Source organism: Heterodontus francisci, chromosome 26, assembly GCF_036365525.1.
Source record: "Heterodontus francisci isolate sHetFra1 chromosome 26, sHetFra1.hap1, whole genome shotgun sequence".
NCBI classification, from domain to species: Eukaryota; Metazoa; Chordata; class Chondrichthyes; order Heterodontiformes; family Heterodontidae; genus Heterodontus; species Heterodontus francisci.
The window spans coordinates 76,005,065-76,023,392 of record NC_090396.1 but is presented as its reverse complement, the minus strand read 5'-3'; the positions used below and the strand labels follow the sequence as shown (position 1 = coordinate 76,023,392).

At 45.3% G+C, this 18,328-nt stretch overlaps 1 protein-coding gene across 3 annotated transcripts in view; it reads left to right on the top strand.

Moving 5' to 3' along the window:
• The window catches only part of LOC137384479 (monocyte to macrophage differentiation factor-like), a 46,805-nt gene that overhangs the window by 20,595 nt on the left and 7,882 nt on the right, over positions 1-18,328 (top strand). Inside the window, exons 1-6 of one of the 3 annotated variants that reach the window (XM_068058618.1) lie at positions 2,058-2,129; positions 3,373-3,454; positions 8,639-8,799; positions 14,603-14,677; positions 15,499-15,600; positions 16,180-16,249. In XM_068058618.1, the coding sequence (XP_067914719.1) occupies positions 3,377-3,454; positions 8,639-8,799; positions 14,603-14,677; positions 15,499-15,600; positions 16,180-16,249 (486 nt within the window). In that variant the 5' untranslated portion in view covers positions 2,058-2,129; positions 3,373-3,376. The other 2 variants (XM_068058617.1, XM_068058616.1) reach the window with 2 other exon arrangements.

Here is an 18,328-nt window from a genome sequence, read left to right as displayed (position 1 = left end):
AGAACTAGGGGGCACAGTTTCAGAATAAGGGGTTTCCCATTGAAGATGCAGATGCGGAGGAATTTTTTCTAAGCGTCGTGAATCTTTTGAATTCTCTACCCCAGCGAGCAGTGAAGGCTGGATCATTGAATAAGTTCAAGGCTGAGATAGACAGATTTTTGAACAATGGGGGGTCAAGGGTTATGGGAACAGGCAGGAAAGTGGAGTTGAAACCGAGATTAGATGGGCCATGATCTTATCGAATGACCAATCAGGTTCGAGGGGTCAAATGGCCTACTTTTCCTATTTCTTATGTTCTTACGAACGTTCAGAAGTACTGCGCATATGCAAATCTTCAGCGGTCCCTGTGATAGAATAGGTTGATAGCTCGGTTTATGCTGTACTGTTGAAGGTTGGTAGGAAGAAGGATGATTTGATTTTTCAGAGCAGTGTAACTCTCTCTAATTTAAGCACATTATACTTTTGGGCAAAACTTGTATTTTCTGTGTGTCTGTTGCACTCTTGTTCTTGATGCCTTGTCTTAATTTTTTGATATAAGATGACAGATTGTGTAACATGCTGTATCGCACCAATTCATATAAAACCAGGTGGCATTGATCATGGACAAGGACAATTTTAGAATTTTTTTCTTTCTGTGACTATCTACTCTCCTAATTCTTTGTTTCCCTTTTTCCTCCTTTATTCCCATTCTTTTTATTTTGTGTTCTCGTTCTCTCTCTTTCTCTCATTCACTCAATCCTTCATCTTCAATTACAGTCCTCAACTCACCTCTTACAATGCCTGTGTTCATGTGAATGCCTGTCACCCACTACTAAATTTAAAAAAAAAATTCTAAAGTAATTTTCCCATACAGTCCTTTTGAATTTAGATTATTTGATTTCTATTCAAGTACTGTTTTGTAAGGCATTTCTTAATGTCAATTCTTAACCTGCCTTGGAACTGCAGGTGACTACAAGAAAGTTGATTAGGATTGGAGGACTGACCTTTCTGTAGTTGGAGCTTTGACTTCACTTCATTTAAAACCAATTTTATTTTTTTAAATGCACCTAAAAGAGATTCCTGCATTTATATAATACCTTGTCCCATAATCAAACATCTCAAAGTGCTTTACGCAGTGAATTTGCTTCAATACGGCTCATATCTGGACTATTCCAGAAGAAATGGGAATCTATGGGAAGGCTCTTTTATTACATTCAGTGCACCTTAAGGAAATGAGAACTCCTGAGTAAACACAGCTGTTTCTGTCCGAAACACATGGAGTGTTTAACATACTGCGACCAGCAACTTTGAAATTGGGTGTTAATGCAAATAGATAATGATTTTCACTTTTTGACTGACAGAAGTGACTACCTCTTTTAAAGGTGGACGTTTTAAATTGTGGGGACTGTCACTCTTCCCCACCCCACCAACTCTCCATCACCCCCCCGCCCCCCCCCCCCGCCCCACCTTATCTGATTTTCCACTCTCTCCCAATACTTGTTTCAGTTTCTTTCTCAATCTCAATCTCTCTCTCTCCTTTTTTCCTTTAGTTCTAATTGCTCTCCCAACCAAGATCAACTAACAGATTGGTAATCAAACTGGGATCGTCCTGCACTTTTTGACTGAATTCCATGATTAGGGGCGTATTTAGCCACTGGTCCATAGCCTGTGGTACTTGTTGACCATTCGGGGATTTAGTTCCTGGCTGTCTAATAATTTCACCCAGATGAAAATTTCATAAGTGTGTATTGTTGCAGTGGAAGCTAAAATACAGCCAGTCAGATTTATTTATAAAAATTCAGTGTTTGATGTTAGGCTGATCTTGTGACTTACAGGTTAGGCATGCGGAACCGGTATCCAGGCAACATCACTGTGTACTGTGTGAGCCTGGGCTTGTTCCTCTAAATGAGCTTGGACGTATTGTTGCCCAAGATGATCATCCCACAGTCACGCAACTGCTGCAACACATAAATACTTTACAAAAACTGACACCAATGTGAAACCGCCTCTGTTTCCAGTAAGAACACTAATCAGCGACCAATTGAGCGTGATGCAGAAAGAGGCAGGCAACACCTGACTACCGGGCATCTATTCTATATATAAACCTCCTGAACTCCTCGATTAGATTCCAGCCTGTAACTTACTCCCGGGTATCTGTTGTTCTATGTATTAACCCCTGAATCTCTCAATTAAATTGCAGTCTAGAGGGCAGCTCCTGTTGCAGAAGTTTATGCTTTATTCACAAACGGTAATAAAGTCTCAGTAGTTTATTAACCGTGAGCAGGCACTTTTAGTTTCCGAAGAAGGGTCACTGACCCGAAACGTTAACTCTGCTTCTCTTTCCACAGATGCTGCCAGACCTGCTGAGTGATTCCAGCATTTCTTGTTTTTGTCTTAGTTTCACTGTTTGGCTGGTTCTGATTCTGCAATGCTCTTTGGCGCTGATTACTGTAGGATAAGGAGGTGAAGATTAGCCCGTGAAAGAAAACCCATACTTTCAGAAAGAATTTGCATTTATATATTGCCTTTTACGGTATCCAAAAATACTTTTTGAAGTGAAATCGCTGTTGTAACGCAGGGAAATGGGACAGCTTCCTTTCACACACAACAGCATTGAGATAATGACCAGATTTTTTCTTAGTGATGTTGGTTGAAGGGAGCAGTTTGGTCCATTGGGATTTGTACAGTGCCACTGAGTAGGAATTGTTGGGATATTCTGCTTGGGTTAGATCGGGATTTTAACTCGAGTTGATGGTGCACTAAATGCAGAGTTTACTCATCAACATGTTGAAAGATTTGTTTGGTAACAAAATAGTTCTGAATGGAAGGACTGTTGTGGGTGGTGGTGATCATCTAGATTTACCTTCAATGGGCGTTGACTTTTTTAAAAAAAAAATAGATATCTAACCAGGAAGTCGTCTTTTAATTCTCATGCATTTACATCCTAACCCTACCAGTTTAACAGCTAACTGGATAGAAGTGCAGTTTAACTGGTAAATTAGAAGTGGGACAAGGCCTGAGATTGTGTGTTCCTGCATTTTAAAGGGACTAGATTGCAGTGTAGGCAGAGCAGCTGCTTTCTTGCGGAAAGGTTCTCTCCAGTTCCAGCATAGATCGTTATGGGGAGGAAACCTGTATGGTCGAAGTAAGATATCTAGCCATTAACTTGGCTTGTGCAAGTCGCTCACTGGTTTGAGTGAGGTATCGAACTCTGTCTATCGGTACACATTAGATGTGTAATTTCAGTACAGTTTTTGATTCCAGTTTGTATTTTTGTGAGGGAGCTTTATGATGATGAATTCAAACTTAACAATCTAAGCTACACCTGAGAATTCAGTACTTGTTTGACTGTTTTAATTCCTGGACTAATAAACTCTCTTTCTTTCTTTGTAGGTTTATGAATAACCGACCTCCAGCTAATTCCCGGTACCAGCCCACTGCCTATGAACATGCTGCAAACTGTTACACACATGCAGTAAGTTTTCCTACTCTTTTTTGCAGGGTGGTGGGGATGGAATGGGGTGGGTGGGGGAGAGGTGGTTGGCGGAATCTCGCAGGCACCAAGACAATGATTCGTCAACCTGATGAAAGGTCATAGACCTGAAAAGTTCACTCTGCTTCTCTCTCCACAGATGTTGCCTGACCTGCTGAATATTTCCATCACTTTGTTTTTATTTCAGATTCATCAGCTTTTTCTATTTGAGGTCATTGAATGCTATGAATTTTTTTCTTCCCCTTCCCCCTTGAAAGCATGTCTCTGGCTGGGCTACAGTTCCATGGGCACTGCCCACCCCACCCCCCAACCCCAGTATCTCATGGAAGTGGCCGTTTTGTTACATGTGTTGCTAGAATCTGGGTGTTAGTGAACCACTCAGCTTGAAGAAACATTCTTAGCCCTTTACACTGTCAAGTTTAGAAGAATGAGAGGTGATTTCATTGAAGCATAAAATTCTTCAAGGGCTTGAGTTTGTAAATGCTGGGAATCTGTCTGCCCTGGCTGGAAAGTCTAGAACACGGGGGGCATTGTCTCAAGATAAGCAGCCGGCCATTTAGGACTGAGATGAGGAGAAGTTTCTTTGCTCTGAGAGTTGTGAATTTATGTAATTGGCTACCCCAGAAAGCTGTGGCTGCTCAGTCATTGAGTATATTCAAGACTGAGGCAGATTGATTTTTGGAATCTGAGAATCAAGGGATATGGAGATAGGATGAGAAAGTGGAGTTAAGGTAGATCAGCTGTGATCTTATTGAATGGCCCACTCCTGCTCCTATTTCTTTTGTTCTTAGTCTGACGCATTTCCTCTTTGCACTGTAGTTGCAATATGGATTACTGGCAAAAATTGTAACTCAGTACTTCATACCTTTCGCGTTATCTTTTTTGTCATTATTACACTCTGTATAAAAAAAATTTATATACCAATTTCCACAAAGCATTTTATAGCTAATTAAATATTTTTGAAGTGTAGTTGCTATTTTAATGTAGTACATGTGAACAGCAACTGCAGTGTGATGATAAAATTCATTTGTTTTAGTGATGTTGATTAAGGGGATGTACGAGGACTGGGGAGAACGCCTTTGCTGTTCTTCGAAAAGTGCCATAGGGATCTTTCACATTCATCTGAGAGGGCTGGCAGAGTCTTGGTTTCACGTCTCATCCAAAACACGACACCTCCAACAGTTTCAGCACTACCTCAGAACTGTACTGGCAGCATCAGCCTGGCTTTAGTGCTGAAGTCTCTGCGGTGCAGCTTCTCATCTAGAGGTGTAAGTGCTACCCACAGAGCCATGGTTGGTGCTTTGTTCTTTGGATATAATACCCGAAATGCAGCAGTCAAAACTAAGTAAAGCTGATGCTAGATTTCAACAAAGTGTTAAGCTATTGGCATGCACTCCTAAATTGTTTAATGATGGCTGTGTTTTTGGCCAGGCACTGCTAATTTCCCCAATATTGTGTAGAATCAGTTCTGACAGGTGTAATATCATTTCACTGGCTGGTGTGTGTTTGGCACAAACACTTGAGCTAACCACAACCAAAACAGGGATTGGTTCCGACCCCTGGTGTTATTGTAGGAGACAGGCAAGCTGTTTGAGGTGCAGGTCGACGGTCCCTTTTTTATGGTGTTGTGTATTGCCTGCGAGTGCACTAGCGCCACTTTGCTTGGCCAATGACTTTATAGTTGTCAAGGGATCTAAAGTAAAGGAAGCATGTAGGGAGCAGGGCTACGACAGTGATTCAGTCTCAGTTCTACTGACACTCCTGAATAGACACATGTTCAGGCTTGTGATATTGCCCAAGCTGTGAATCTGAGCTGAACAGAAAATGCTGGAAACAGTCAGGAGGTCTGGCACAGACCTTCTGTGGAGAGAGACAGTTAACATTTCAGGTCGATGGCCTTTCACCAGGACTGGAAGAAGATAGCGATTTAGCAGAGCCAGGAAAAAGGGGACAAACAACAAAAGGGAGAGGCCTGTGATAAGGTGGCGGCAGGGGTGATTCAGTAACAAAACTGCTGATGTTGCGAGGCAAAAGATGATCGAGGCAAGTACAAAAACAAAAGTTGGATCCAGGGAAGGTATAAATGCTTACAGCAGAGGGGGAAGGAAGCCTGGAAAATCTCCCAAAGCTCCTGCCATGTAGCTGACTATCAAGTGCCTGTTATCCTATAATGAATCAATGAGAAACCTGAAGCCTTTTGAGAGTTTTGGGGCAATACTGGTGACTCCTAATAACGTCCCTGTGAAATTCTGCCTTTAACTACCCAATTCGATTCACTCCGCGTGATATCAAGAAACGACTGAAGGCACTGGATACTGCAAAAGCTATGGGCCCTGACAACATTCTGGCAATAGTACTGAAGACCTGTGCTCCAGAACTAGCCACGCCCCTAGCCAAGCTGTTCCAGTACAGCTACAACACTGGCATCTACCCAGCAATGTGGAAAATTGCCCAGGTATGTCCAAAAAGCAGGACGTATATCGTTGTGGAGGCTCAGTCGTTGAGTATGTTCAAGACTGAGATCAATAGATTTCGACATATAAAAAACATCAAGGGATATGGGGGTAGTGCAGGAAAATGGTGTTGAGGTAGAAGATCAGCCATGATGTCATTGAATGGAGGAGCAGGCTCGAAGGGCTGAATTGGCTACTCCTGCTCCTGTTTCTTATGAATGCAACCCGGCCAATTAATGCCCCATCAGCCTACTGTTGATCATCAGTAAAGTGATGGAAGGTGTCGCGACAGTGCTATCAAGCTGCACTTGCTTAGCAGTAACCTGCTCAGTGACACTCAGTTTGGGTTCCGCCAGGGCCACTCAGCTCCAGACCTCATTACAGCCTTGGTTCCAACGTGGACAAAAAAGCTGAACTCAAGAGGTGAGGTGAGAGTGACTGCCCTAGACATTAAGGCAGCATTTGACCAAGTATGGCATCAAGGAGCCCTAGCAAAACTGGAGTCAATGGGAATCAGGGGGAAAGCTCTCCACTGGTTGGAGTCATACTTAGCGCAAAGGAAGATGTTTGTGGTTGTTGGAGGTCAATCATCTCAGTCCCAGGATATCACTGCAGGAGTTCCTCAGGGTAGTGTCCTCGGCCCAAACATCTTCAGCTGCTTCATCAATGACCTTCCTGCAATCATAAGGTCAGAAGTGGGGATGTTCGCTGATGGTTTCACAATGTTCAACACCATTCGCGATTCCTCAAATACTGAAGCAGTCCATGTAGAAATGCAGCAAGACCTGGACAATATCCAGGCTTTGGGCTGATAAGTGGCAAGTAACGTTCGTGCCACACAGGTGCCAGGCAATGACCATCTCCAACAAGAGAGAATCTAACCATCTCCCATTTGACATTTAATGGCATTACCATTGCTGAATCCCCCACGATCAACATCCTGGGGGTTACCATTGACCAGAAACTGAACTGGAGTAGCCATATAAATACCATGGCTACAAGAGCAGGTCAGAGGCTGAGGTGAATAACTCACCTCCTGACTTTCCAAAGCCTGTCCACCATCTACAAGGCACAAGTCAGGAGTGTGATGGAACACTCTCCACTTGCCTGGATGGGTGCAGCTCCAACAACACTCAAGAAGCTTGACACCGTCTAGGACAAAGCAGCCCGCTTGATCGGCACACCATCCACAAACAATCACTCCCTCCACCACCGACGCACACTGGCAGCAGTGTGTACCATCTGCAAGATGCATTGCAGCAACACACCAAGGCTCCTTAGAGAGCACCTTCTAAATCCGTGACCTCTACCACCTAGAATAACAAGGGCAGCAAATGCATGGGAACACCACCACCTGCGAGTTCCCCTCCAAGTCACACACCATCCTGACTTGGAACTATATCGCCGTTCCTTCACTGTTGCTGAGTCAAAATCCTGGAACTCCCTCCCTAACAGCACTGTGGGTGTACCTACCCCACATTGACTGCAGCAGTTTAAGAAGGCAGCTCACCACCACCTTCTCAAGGGCAATTAGGGATGGGCAATAAATGCTGGCCTGGCCAGCGACGCCCACATCCCATGAATGACATTTTTTAAAAAACCTTGAAGGTGGCAGGACCATTTCTGTTTCAAGAAAGTTTATTGAAGTAAATCTCTCCATTGCACTATGCACCGCACTCCCATCCCCCAACAACGACTCCTTCAAAACCCTCCTTTAAAAACCCCCCTGTTTGACCAAGATTTCCGTCACTGTTCCTAATGTCGTCTCCTTTGGCTCGTTGCTGGTTTTTGTCTGCTTGAGTCTTGGGATGTTTTCCCATATTAATGGTGCTATATAAATGCAGTTCTTGTAAGTGTTCTCTGTGAGGTCCAGTGGCTGGAACAGGTAAATGTGACACTGACCCATGCAGACAGCAGCTTCCAACCCTGCTCTCTCTAAATCCTCAATCAACATCACCTAAAACAGATTATCTGGTCATTGACATTGCTGTTTGTGGGATCATGCTGTGTACAAATTGGCTGCCACGTTTCCTACGTAATAGTGATTACACTTCAAAAAGCACTTCACTGGCTGTAAAACGCTTTGGAAATCCTGAAGTTGTGAAAGACACTATATAAAAGCAAGTCTTCCTTTTCATTATTCAAGCTGAGTGTTTGTAGCTCAATCGATCGATCAAGCTGAGCTGAATTTTGTCTACACCTCATATCCACACATTGTGCACCTTCCAACAGGGGTTACCAAACGGTGATTAGCCAAGTCCCTGACTCTTTATGCTTCTCTGATGCCCACCCCCAACTCTAACCATGATACACCAAGGCCAATCACTGCACCCCCCCCCCCCCCCCCCTTCTATTCTGGTTAATATCAACTAACTTAGCATGGACCATGGCTTGGGTCTTTCTGCCCTCCCAAATTCAGGTGGTTTATGCAGTAGCACAGTCCCTGGTCGTGTAACTCAGTAGCATAGTCACACACTATGCTGTGTCACACAGGTCCCCTGACATTCTCAAATGCAGTCAAGTGTAGGTTCCTTAGTGGGTTCCTGTTGGAGATTCCCATTTCTGAAGGAGAAAGAATTGCAGATGTCAAGGAATGTGTGTGTGTTTCTGCCACAGGGGCATCAGCATGTTGGGCTGGGTGGGGGAAAAGAAGCCGTGAGAGATGTTGGAAAAAGGCTAAGGAGCCACTGAATTGGAGTGTGTTTCTTCCCAGTTCCTCATTTTTCCAGCAATTGTCGGCAGCACGCTACTTCATCGATTGTCGGATGACCGGTGGAAAAAGATCACAGCCTGGATGTATGGCGTGGGTCTGTGTGCATTGTTCATCGTTTCCACTGTTTTCCACATCATTGCATGGAAGAAGAGCCACCTGAGGTAATACGTAGTAACATTTTACTCCCCTCTCCTGCAGGGGTTGGCTTTTGCATGGGGTGAAGTTTCATGGTCACAGACCATCCTGCAGTATCTCCTGTAGATGTCTTGAGTTCAGAAAGTCAACAAGCCGTTTGGCTGAGAATGTGACAACTGAGCCTGATCTAGTCCTCAACTGAGGCTCTCACTCCTAGCAGGAGTCCCAGATAGTGATCAAAAGGAGGGAGCCTGTCTGATTTCTCCCTCCCTAACTCGGGTGCTGAGATGAATTTGAAGTGTCCCATCTGTTGCCCTGACTGGCATGTGCTAAATCACCACAGTAGGGTAGGGCATGGAACTGCTAACATTTTTAATACTAATTGGGATGGTCAATGTAACTGATCTGATTAATGTACTGGGGCCCTTTAAACAACGGACTTTTAAAAATCTGGGCACAATTCAATATCAAGAGGGAAATAATGAATTGTGCAACTCACCTCTACAAACCTGGGTAGGCGTCTGCTTCTGGTGACTGCACTAAATGTTAGTTGCAATAATTCTGTTTTGTAAGTTGAATGCTTGTGTATCATCTCAAACCCATTCCCCCCTCCCTCCTATCTATATGTGTGTGTGTGTGTCCTCTTTCTCACACTCTCTCTCTCTCTCTCTCTCTCTCTCTCTCTCTCTCTCTCTCATATTTATTTGCAACTCAAATGGGTTGGACCAGATTTCTGGTTGGTTTCCTTGGAGGACAAGATGCACCCAACAGTTTGTCTGAAATGTGTAAGCTGATCCTGCCTGCTGTAGAGTGATTCAGTGTTCTCTGCAAGGTGTAATTTGATCCAACCATTGTCAGACAGGCAGGCTTCAGAACTCCCAGTGCTGCTCTGATGTGATTGAACGGTGTGACTGAGGAAGGTGTGAAAATGGTGGTATCAGCAATCCATCGTACCGAGGGTGATTCTTCTTTGTGGATGGCTGGGTGGAAGTGAGATGTCAGTGTTGGAACCATAGAAAAATTATGGCACAGAAGGAGGCCATTCAGCCCGTCATGTCCGTGCCGGCCAAGAAAACTAGCCACCCAATCTAATCCCACTTTCCAGCATAGCCTTGCCGGTTACAGCACTTTAGGTGCAGGTCCAGGTACCTTTATAAAAAAATTTTAAAAATTGAGGGTTTCTGCCTCCACCACCGATCCGGGCAGTGAATTCCAGACACCCATCACCCTCTGGGTGAAAAAGTTTTTCCTCATGTCCCCTCTAATCCTTCTACCAATCACCTTAAATCTGTGCCCCCTGGTAATTGACCTCTCTGCTAGGGGAAACAGGTCCTTCCTGTCTACTCTATCTAGGCCCCTCATAATTTTGTACACCTCAATTAAGTCACCCCTCGGCCTCCTCTGTTCTTAAAAAAAAAACAACCCCAGCCGATCCAATCATACCTCGTAGCTGCAACTTTCAAGCCCTGGCAACGTTCTTGTAAATCTCCTCTGTACTCTCTCCAGAGCAATGATGCCCTTTCTGTAATGTGGTGACCAGAACTGTACACAATACTCCAGCTGTGGCCTAACCATCACCAGGTGGCTAGCTCTCCCGCAGTGAGGGCATCAGTTGTTGGCCAGCAAAGGTGGTGGTGGATTATTGGCTCAAGCAGCTGCCCTCTCTTTCCGTCTCTTTCATGGTTCCTTCTCAGTAGCTGCTCTTGTTGGTTGAAAGGTCTTGACTCTATTTTCGATAATTGATCACCATTTTGATCACGATTGGACATCATCTTCCCATGTGTTCATGTTAATAGAGGAGGCCTTCATGGAGCCTTTGAGATTGTCTTTGAAGTGTTTCCTTTAGCACCCATGTGAACAGTCTCATTAGTGTAGCTCTGATTAGAGTACCTGTTTGGGCAGTCTTGAGTTGGGCATTCTGATGACATGTTCCATCCACCTCAGCTGATGTAAGATTATCATGACCTCGATACGTGGCATATCTGTGTTTTGGAGGATGCTCATGTTGTTCTTCTGTCCTCCCACTTGATTGGCAAAATTCTTCTACATCAGCGTTGATGTTCTAAGGCCCTGATATGGCGTCTGTAAGTTGTCCCAGTTTCAGCACCTTAGAGAAGCATGGGGCGAACCACTGCCCGATAGACTTTAATTTTAGTGTCAGGTCTGATATCATGATTCTCAAAAACTCAATTTACATAATTTACCATAGCCTGAGCTAGGACATTGGATTTGCTGGTGTACCTCTTCATCAATGTCAGCTTTTTGGGATAGATAGCTTCCAAGATATGGAAAGTGAGGGACATTTTCCATTATTTCACCATGAATCTCAGTTGAAGGCATTGGATTTGATACATTTGGTGTGGGTTGGTCGAGGACTTTGGTCTTCCTGGTGTTTAGGGTAAGTCCCATGTTCTCGTAGGCTTTGGTGAATATGGCAACTATCTGTTATAGTTCCTCAGAGTGAGCACTAAATTGTCTGTCTTCAGCATACTGTAGTTCTATTACAGAACTGGTTGTTGTCTTGGTTTTGGCCTTTAGCTAGTTGACATTGGAGTTTACCTTCAGTGCGATAAGTTATTACCACATTTGGCTATGGGGGAGAGTGTGGCAGGAACCTGTCACTAGTAAACTGCTGTGTTGCTGCAATGAATGGTACATGGTAGAAAGTATAAAGTGGAGCTGTAGTTAGCTGTTTGAAAATCCTCTGTTACCTAATGTCCTGCAGCTATACTTCGAGTTGTCCTTGTCTGGTAAAATAAAAGAGTTATACCCTAATTAGAGGGATCATTACTTCTTTGGAGTTTCATGTTTTTCCTTCTGGAAATGATGATTTAATTAGAATGAAGGGACCAAGGTCAAGGCTCTAACTTTTAAAGCAGAAACGTTAATTAAAATCCAACATCATGGTGTGACCAAGGCACAGCCACAGCAGCGAGCAGTGTTTCTAGTCTGGCATATGCAGCAAGGCCTTCCATCGCCCTCCACCACAGCCTGACCAGCCACCAGTGCATTCCCAGGCGAGAATCCGTTCCTTCCATGCCTGGCCTACAGGAAGGGTTTCTCCAGGTCAGGCGGCCAGCGCAAGTACCAGCACATACCTCACTCCAACCACGTGGCATCCACCAAGGCATGCATCCAGGCCCTGCTGCTTCATCTGAGAGGCCTGCACGAGCCTGACCAAGCACAGAGGAGTCTGCACCGGCCAGCAACCCTTCCACTCTGAGGAATTCGGCAGGCTCTTCCACTTGTCTATCCACCAACAACACATGTGCCTACTCAGGACAGGGAACAAGCAGCTCCAGGCTCACCATTCCAGTGTACTTTGGCAGTGCCTGCGCCCTGTTTCCTCTCCAGTCAGCTTATTGGAATCAGAGCTCATGCACAACCAATTGAATGTGCTTGTGCAGTCCCAAAATAGTCTTCAGAGTCCCCCATATGGGAGCACGCAAGCAAACAAGTACTCTGCTGTCTCTGTCGCGCGCCCCGTCTCTCTGTCGCGCGCCCCGTCTCTCTGTCGCGCGCCCCGTCTCTCTGTCGCGCGCCCCGTCTCTCTGTCGCGCGCCCCGTCTCTCTGTCGCGCGCCCCGTCTCTCTGTCGCGCGCCCCGTCTCTCTGTCGCGCGCCCCGTCTCTCTGTCGCGCGCCCCGTCTCTCTGTCGCGCGCCCCGTCTCTCTGTCGCGCGCCCCGTCTCTCTGTCGCGCGCCCCGTCTCTCTGTCGCGCGCCCCGTCTCTCTGTCGCGCGCCCCGTCTCTCTGTCGCGCGCCCCGTCTCTCTGTCGCGCGCCCCGTCTCTCTGTCGCGCGCCCCGTCTCTCTGTCGCGCGCCCCGTCTCTCTGTCGCGCGCCCCGTCTCTCTGTCGCGCGCCCCGTCTCTCTGTCGCGCGCCCCGTCTCTCTGTCGCGCGCCCCGTCTCTCTGTCGCGCGCCCCGTCTCTCTGTCGCGCGCCCCGTCTCTCTGTCGCGCGCCCCGTCTCTCTGTCGCGCGCCCCGTCTCTCTGTCGCGCGCCCCGTCTCTCTGTCGCGCGCCCCGTCTCTCTGTCGCGCGCCCCGTCTCTCTGTCGCGCGCCCCGTCTCTCTGTCGCGCGCCCCGTCTCTCTGTCGCGCGCCCCGTCTCTCTGTCATTGTTCTACAAAGAACAAAGAAAATTACAGCAGAGGAACAGGCCCTTCGGCCCTCCAAGCCTGCGCCGATCCAGATCCTCTATCTAAACATGACGCCTATTTTCTAAGGGTCTGTATCTCTTTACTTCCTGCCCATTCATGTATCTGTTTAGATACATCTTAAAAGACGCTATCATGCCCGTGTCTACCACCTCCGCTGGCAATGCGTTCCATGCACCCACCACCCTCTGCGTAAAGAACTTTCCACGCATATCCCCCCCTAAACTTTTCCCCTCTCACTTTGAACTCGTGACCCCTAGTAATTGAATCCCCCACTCTGGGGGAAAAAGCTTCTTGCTATCCACCCTGTCTATACCTCTCATGATTTTGTACACCTCAATCAGGTCCCCCCTCAACCTCCGTCTTTCTAATGAAAATAATCCTAATCTACTCGACCTCTCTTCATAGCTAGCACCCTCCATACCAGGCAACATCCTGGTGAACCTCCTCTGCACCCTCTCCAAAGCATCCACATCCTTTTGGTAATGTGGCGACCAGAACTGCACGCAGTATTCCAAATGTGGCCGAACCACAGTCCTATACAACTGTAACATGACCTGCCAACTCTTGTACTCAATACCCCGTCCGATGAAGGAAAGCATGCCGTATGCCTTCTTGACCACTCTATTGACCTGCGTTGCCACCTTCAGGGAACAATGGACCTGGACACCCAAATCTCTCTGGACATCAATTTTCCCCTGGACTTTTCCATTTACTGTATAGTTCACTCTTGAATTGGATCTTCCAAAATGCATCACCTCGCATTTTCCCTGATTGAACTCCATCTGCCATTTCTCTGCCCAACTCTCCAGTCTATCTATATTCTGCTGTATTCTCTGACAGTCCCCTTCACTATCTGCTACTCCACCAATCTTAGTGTTGTCTGCAAACTTGCTAATCAGACCACCTATACTTTCCTCCAAATCATTTATGTATATCACAAACAACAGTGGTCCCAGCACGGATCCCTGTGGAACACCACTGGTCACACGTCTCCATTTTGAGAAACTCCCTTCTACTGCTACTCTGTCTCTTGTTGCCCAGCCAGTTCTTTATCCATCTAGCTAGTACACCTTGGACCCCATGCCCCTTCACTTTCTCCATCAGCCTGCCATGGGGAACCTTATCAAACGCCTTACTGAAGTCCATGTATATGACATCTATAGCCCTTCCCTCATCAATCAACTTTGTCACTTCCTCAAAGAATTCTATTAAGTTGGTTCTTCTGAACTTTCCTCTCCAGTTCCTTCTAAAGTCTAAACGCTCTTAATTTAACAACTTTTCTTCCTTCCTTACATGTTTTAAGACTTTCTCATTCTTACGTAGACCCTCAAAACTAAATTTCCTTACCTCCTCTCTTTCTCCTACAATCTACAGATTTCTAAAACCCAAACTTGACCACCTGATTATTACTTGCTGATTTACCTCGTCTTCTGGTCTCTAACTTTGCTGTGTCCTGCACTCTGACTGTAGCCCATTTACTATAGTTTCCACACTATATTAAATCAAAATTGTTAATGATTTACTTTGCAAGCTGATGCATTCAAATTTATGAAACTTATTTGTTTCCATTCTGATTGCCCTGCCTGGTGTGCAAGATTGTGCTTGGCTTGTGTTTGCGTGGCTGGTGTGGGAATGATTGTGGATGTTAATCTTTTTGTCCCATTTGACAGAACAATGGAGCAGTGCTTCCACATGTGTGACCGAATTGTCATCTACTTCTTCATCGCATCTTCCTATGCACCGTGGTGAGTATCTTAACCTCTTTTGCAATGAATAAAGATTGATTTTCCATCCAGGTCCAGAACATGGGGAGACAGCACAGAAATGACTAGTCAGTGAAAAATGCAGAGGAGTTGGCCCACATCACATTCAGCCCCCATAGAACTGGATTGATCCAGCAGTCCACAGACTCCTGTGGAATGGTTGAGGCATCTTTCTAGCAGCAAGTGTTACTTTGCTGCTGGTGATAATTGTGATTAAAAAGGCACAAACTATACTGAACTCTTCACTAACCATGCTGGACACTTGGCCAGTGTTAGTGCTGAAATCAAGAGGGAGATGTGTGTCCAACCAGAAAACTCATTGGTGTCGATTTTGTTCCCCTTAGTTCGAGCTCTCACGGTGCTGTCAGCCTGTCATACCCTGTCTGACACAGTGGCTAACAGCTGACTTGAAGTGCGGCAGGATTCATACTGGTTCACTTTCCAGTTGCATCGAGTTAGCCGTGTGGCAGTCTGGGTGCTTCATTTTACCTCAGTGCCCCTAGATCAGAGAGTGAAATCTGCCAGGCTGCCAGTTCCTGAGGGATTTCCTGTCTCTGCGCCCAGTGAGGATAGGAATGGACTTAGCTCTGGTCTGCACAGATGGAAAGCAAGCTGGCAATGCTGAAGGTCAAAAGAGAAGAATAGACATGAGGGTAAAGTACTGGAGGACAGCCAGCAACAGTGGAACCTCAACAAGAGACAATGCTTTAAGGAGAGGAAGTGAACAGTGAACCTTCACATGCTGTATGTTATTGAACACATCCTCGATCTGAAATCCCTCTAACATCTTTTTTTTTTTGCAGGTTAAATCTCCGAGAGCTTGGGCCCTTGGCGTCTCACATGCGTTGGTTTATTTGGATCATGGCAGCTGCTGGTACCATCTATGTCTTTTTATACCATGAACAGTAAGCAATTTCTCAGGAAGCTCGACTCCATTCAGGACAAAGCAACCCACTTGATCAGCACCCAATCTGCCATCTTCAACATTCACTCCCTCCACCACTGGCGTACTGTGGCTGCACTGTCTACCATCTACAAGAGACACTGCAGCAACTTGCCAAGGTTTCTTTGACAGCATCTCCCAAACCTATGACCTTCATCGCTTAGAAGGATAAAGGCAGCAGGGATATGGGAACATCTCAAAGTTCCCCTCCAAGTCACACACAACCCTGACTTGGAACTATATCGCCGTTCCTTCACTGTCGTTGGGTCAAAATCCTGGAATTCCCTCCCTAACAGCACTGTGGGTCAACCCGCACCAGATGGACTGCAGTGGCTCACCACCGTCTTCTCAGACGCAGTTACGGATGGGCAACAAATGCTGGCATTGCCAGCAATTCTCACACCCAAAGAATAACTATTTTAATAAAAAGCCGCCCTCTTTATCTGCTTAGTTTAAAATTGTGTTAGTGATAAACTGAAAACGTGAACCAACGTTTAATTGAAGTATATTTTATTCAAACATTTGTGTTTTTTTTACACAGGTATAAGATTATTGAGCTGCTGTTTTACTTGACAATGGGATTTTCTCCAGCTGTGGTGGTTGCATCTATGGTAGGTGACTTGAATAATTCTCTCCATTCCCCAGTGTTTAACTCGCCAACTCAAACATTTCAAGATTATTGAACCTCCACAGAAGTAAAAATGTTTGAATCTTTACAAACTATAAAATCACTACGCCAACAAGCTTGATCCATTTTGATTAATGTGAATCCCACCTACCCACCTCTTCCTGCTCTCTTTCCTGAGGGAAATCTAATTGTCCCATGAATCCAGATGTTCTCTATTCTGTTCCCTTCAGTGAATTTCCCACGTAACAGCACGATTTAATCAATTCTGTACAGTTACGCAGTGGGTAGTCTTTATCCTGAATAAACAGTGACTCTGTACAGTTACACAGTGAGTGATCCTAACTCTGAATAAACAGTGACTCTGTACAGTTACACAGTGAGTGATCCTAACTCTGAATAAACAGTGACTCTGTACAGTTACACAGTGAGTGATCCTCACCCTGAATAAACAGTGACTCTGTACAGTTACACAGTGAGTGATCCTAACTCTGAATAAACAGTGACTCTGTACAGTTACACAGTGAGTGATCCTAACTCTGAATAAACAGTGACTCTGTACAGTTACACAGTGAGTGATCCTCACCCTGAATAAACAGTGACTCTGTACAGTTACACAGTGAGTGATCCTAACTCTGAATAAACAGTGACTCTGTACAGTTACACAGTGAGTGATCCTCACCCTGAATAAACAGTGACTCTGTACAGTTACACAGTGAGTGATCCTAACTCTGAATAAACAGTGACTCTGTACAGTTACACAGTGAGTGATCCTCACCCTGAATAAACAGTGACTCTGTACAGTTACACAGTGAGTGACCCTCACCCTGAATAAACAATGACTCTGTACAGTTACACAGTGAGTGACCCTCACCCTGAATAAACAGTGACTCTGTACAGTTACACAGTGAGTGATCCTCACCCTGAATAAACAGTGACTCTGTACAGTTACACAGTGAGTGATCCTAACTCTGAATAAACAGTGACTCTGTACAGTTACACAGTGAGTGATCCTCACCCTGAATAAACAGTGACTCTGTACAGTTACACAGTGAGTGATCCTAACTCTGAATAAATAGTGACTCTGTACAGTTACACAGTGAGTGATCCTAACTCTGAATAAACAGTGACTCTGTACAGTTACACAGTGAGTGATCCTCACCCTGAATAAACAGTGACTCTGTACAGTTACACAGTGAGTGATCCTAACTCTGAATAAACAGTGACTCTGTACAGTTACACAGTGAGTGATCCTCACCCTGAATAAACAGTGACTCTGTACAGTTACACAGTGAGTGATCCTAACTCTGAATAAACAGTGACTCTGTACAGTTACACAGTGAGTGATCCTCACCCTGAATAAACAGTGACTCTGTACAGTTACACAGTGAGTGATCCTAACTCTGAATAAATAGTGACTCTGTACAGTTACACAGTGAGTGATCCTCACCCTGAATAAACAGTGACTCTGTACAGTTACACAGTGAGTGATCCTAACTCTGAATAAACAGTGACTCTGTACAGTTACACAGTGAGTGATCCTCACCCTGAATAAACAGTGACTCTGTACAGTTACACAGTGAGTGATCCTAACTCTGAATAAACAGTGACTCTGTACAGTTACACAGTGAGTGATCCTAACTCTGAATAAATAGTGACTCTGTACAGTTACACAGTGAGTGATCCTAACTCTGAATAAACAGTGACTCTGTACAGTTACACAGTGAGTGATCCTAACTCTGAATAAACAGTGACTCTGTACAGTTACACAGTGAGTGATCCTCACCCTGAATAAACAGTGACTCTGTACAGTTACACAGTGAGTGATCCTAACTCTGAATAAACAGTGACTCTGTACAGTTACACAGTGAGTGACCCTCACCCTGAATAAACAGTGACCCTGTACAGTTACACAGTGAGTGACCCTCACCCTGAATAAACAGCGACTCTGTACAGTTACACAGTGAGTGATCCTCACCCTGAATAAACAGTGACTCTGTACAGTTACACAGTGAGCGATCCTCACCCTGAATAGACAGTGACTCTGTACAGTTACACAGTGAGT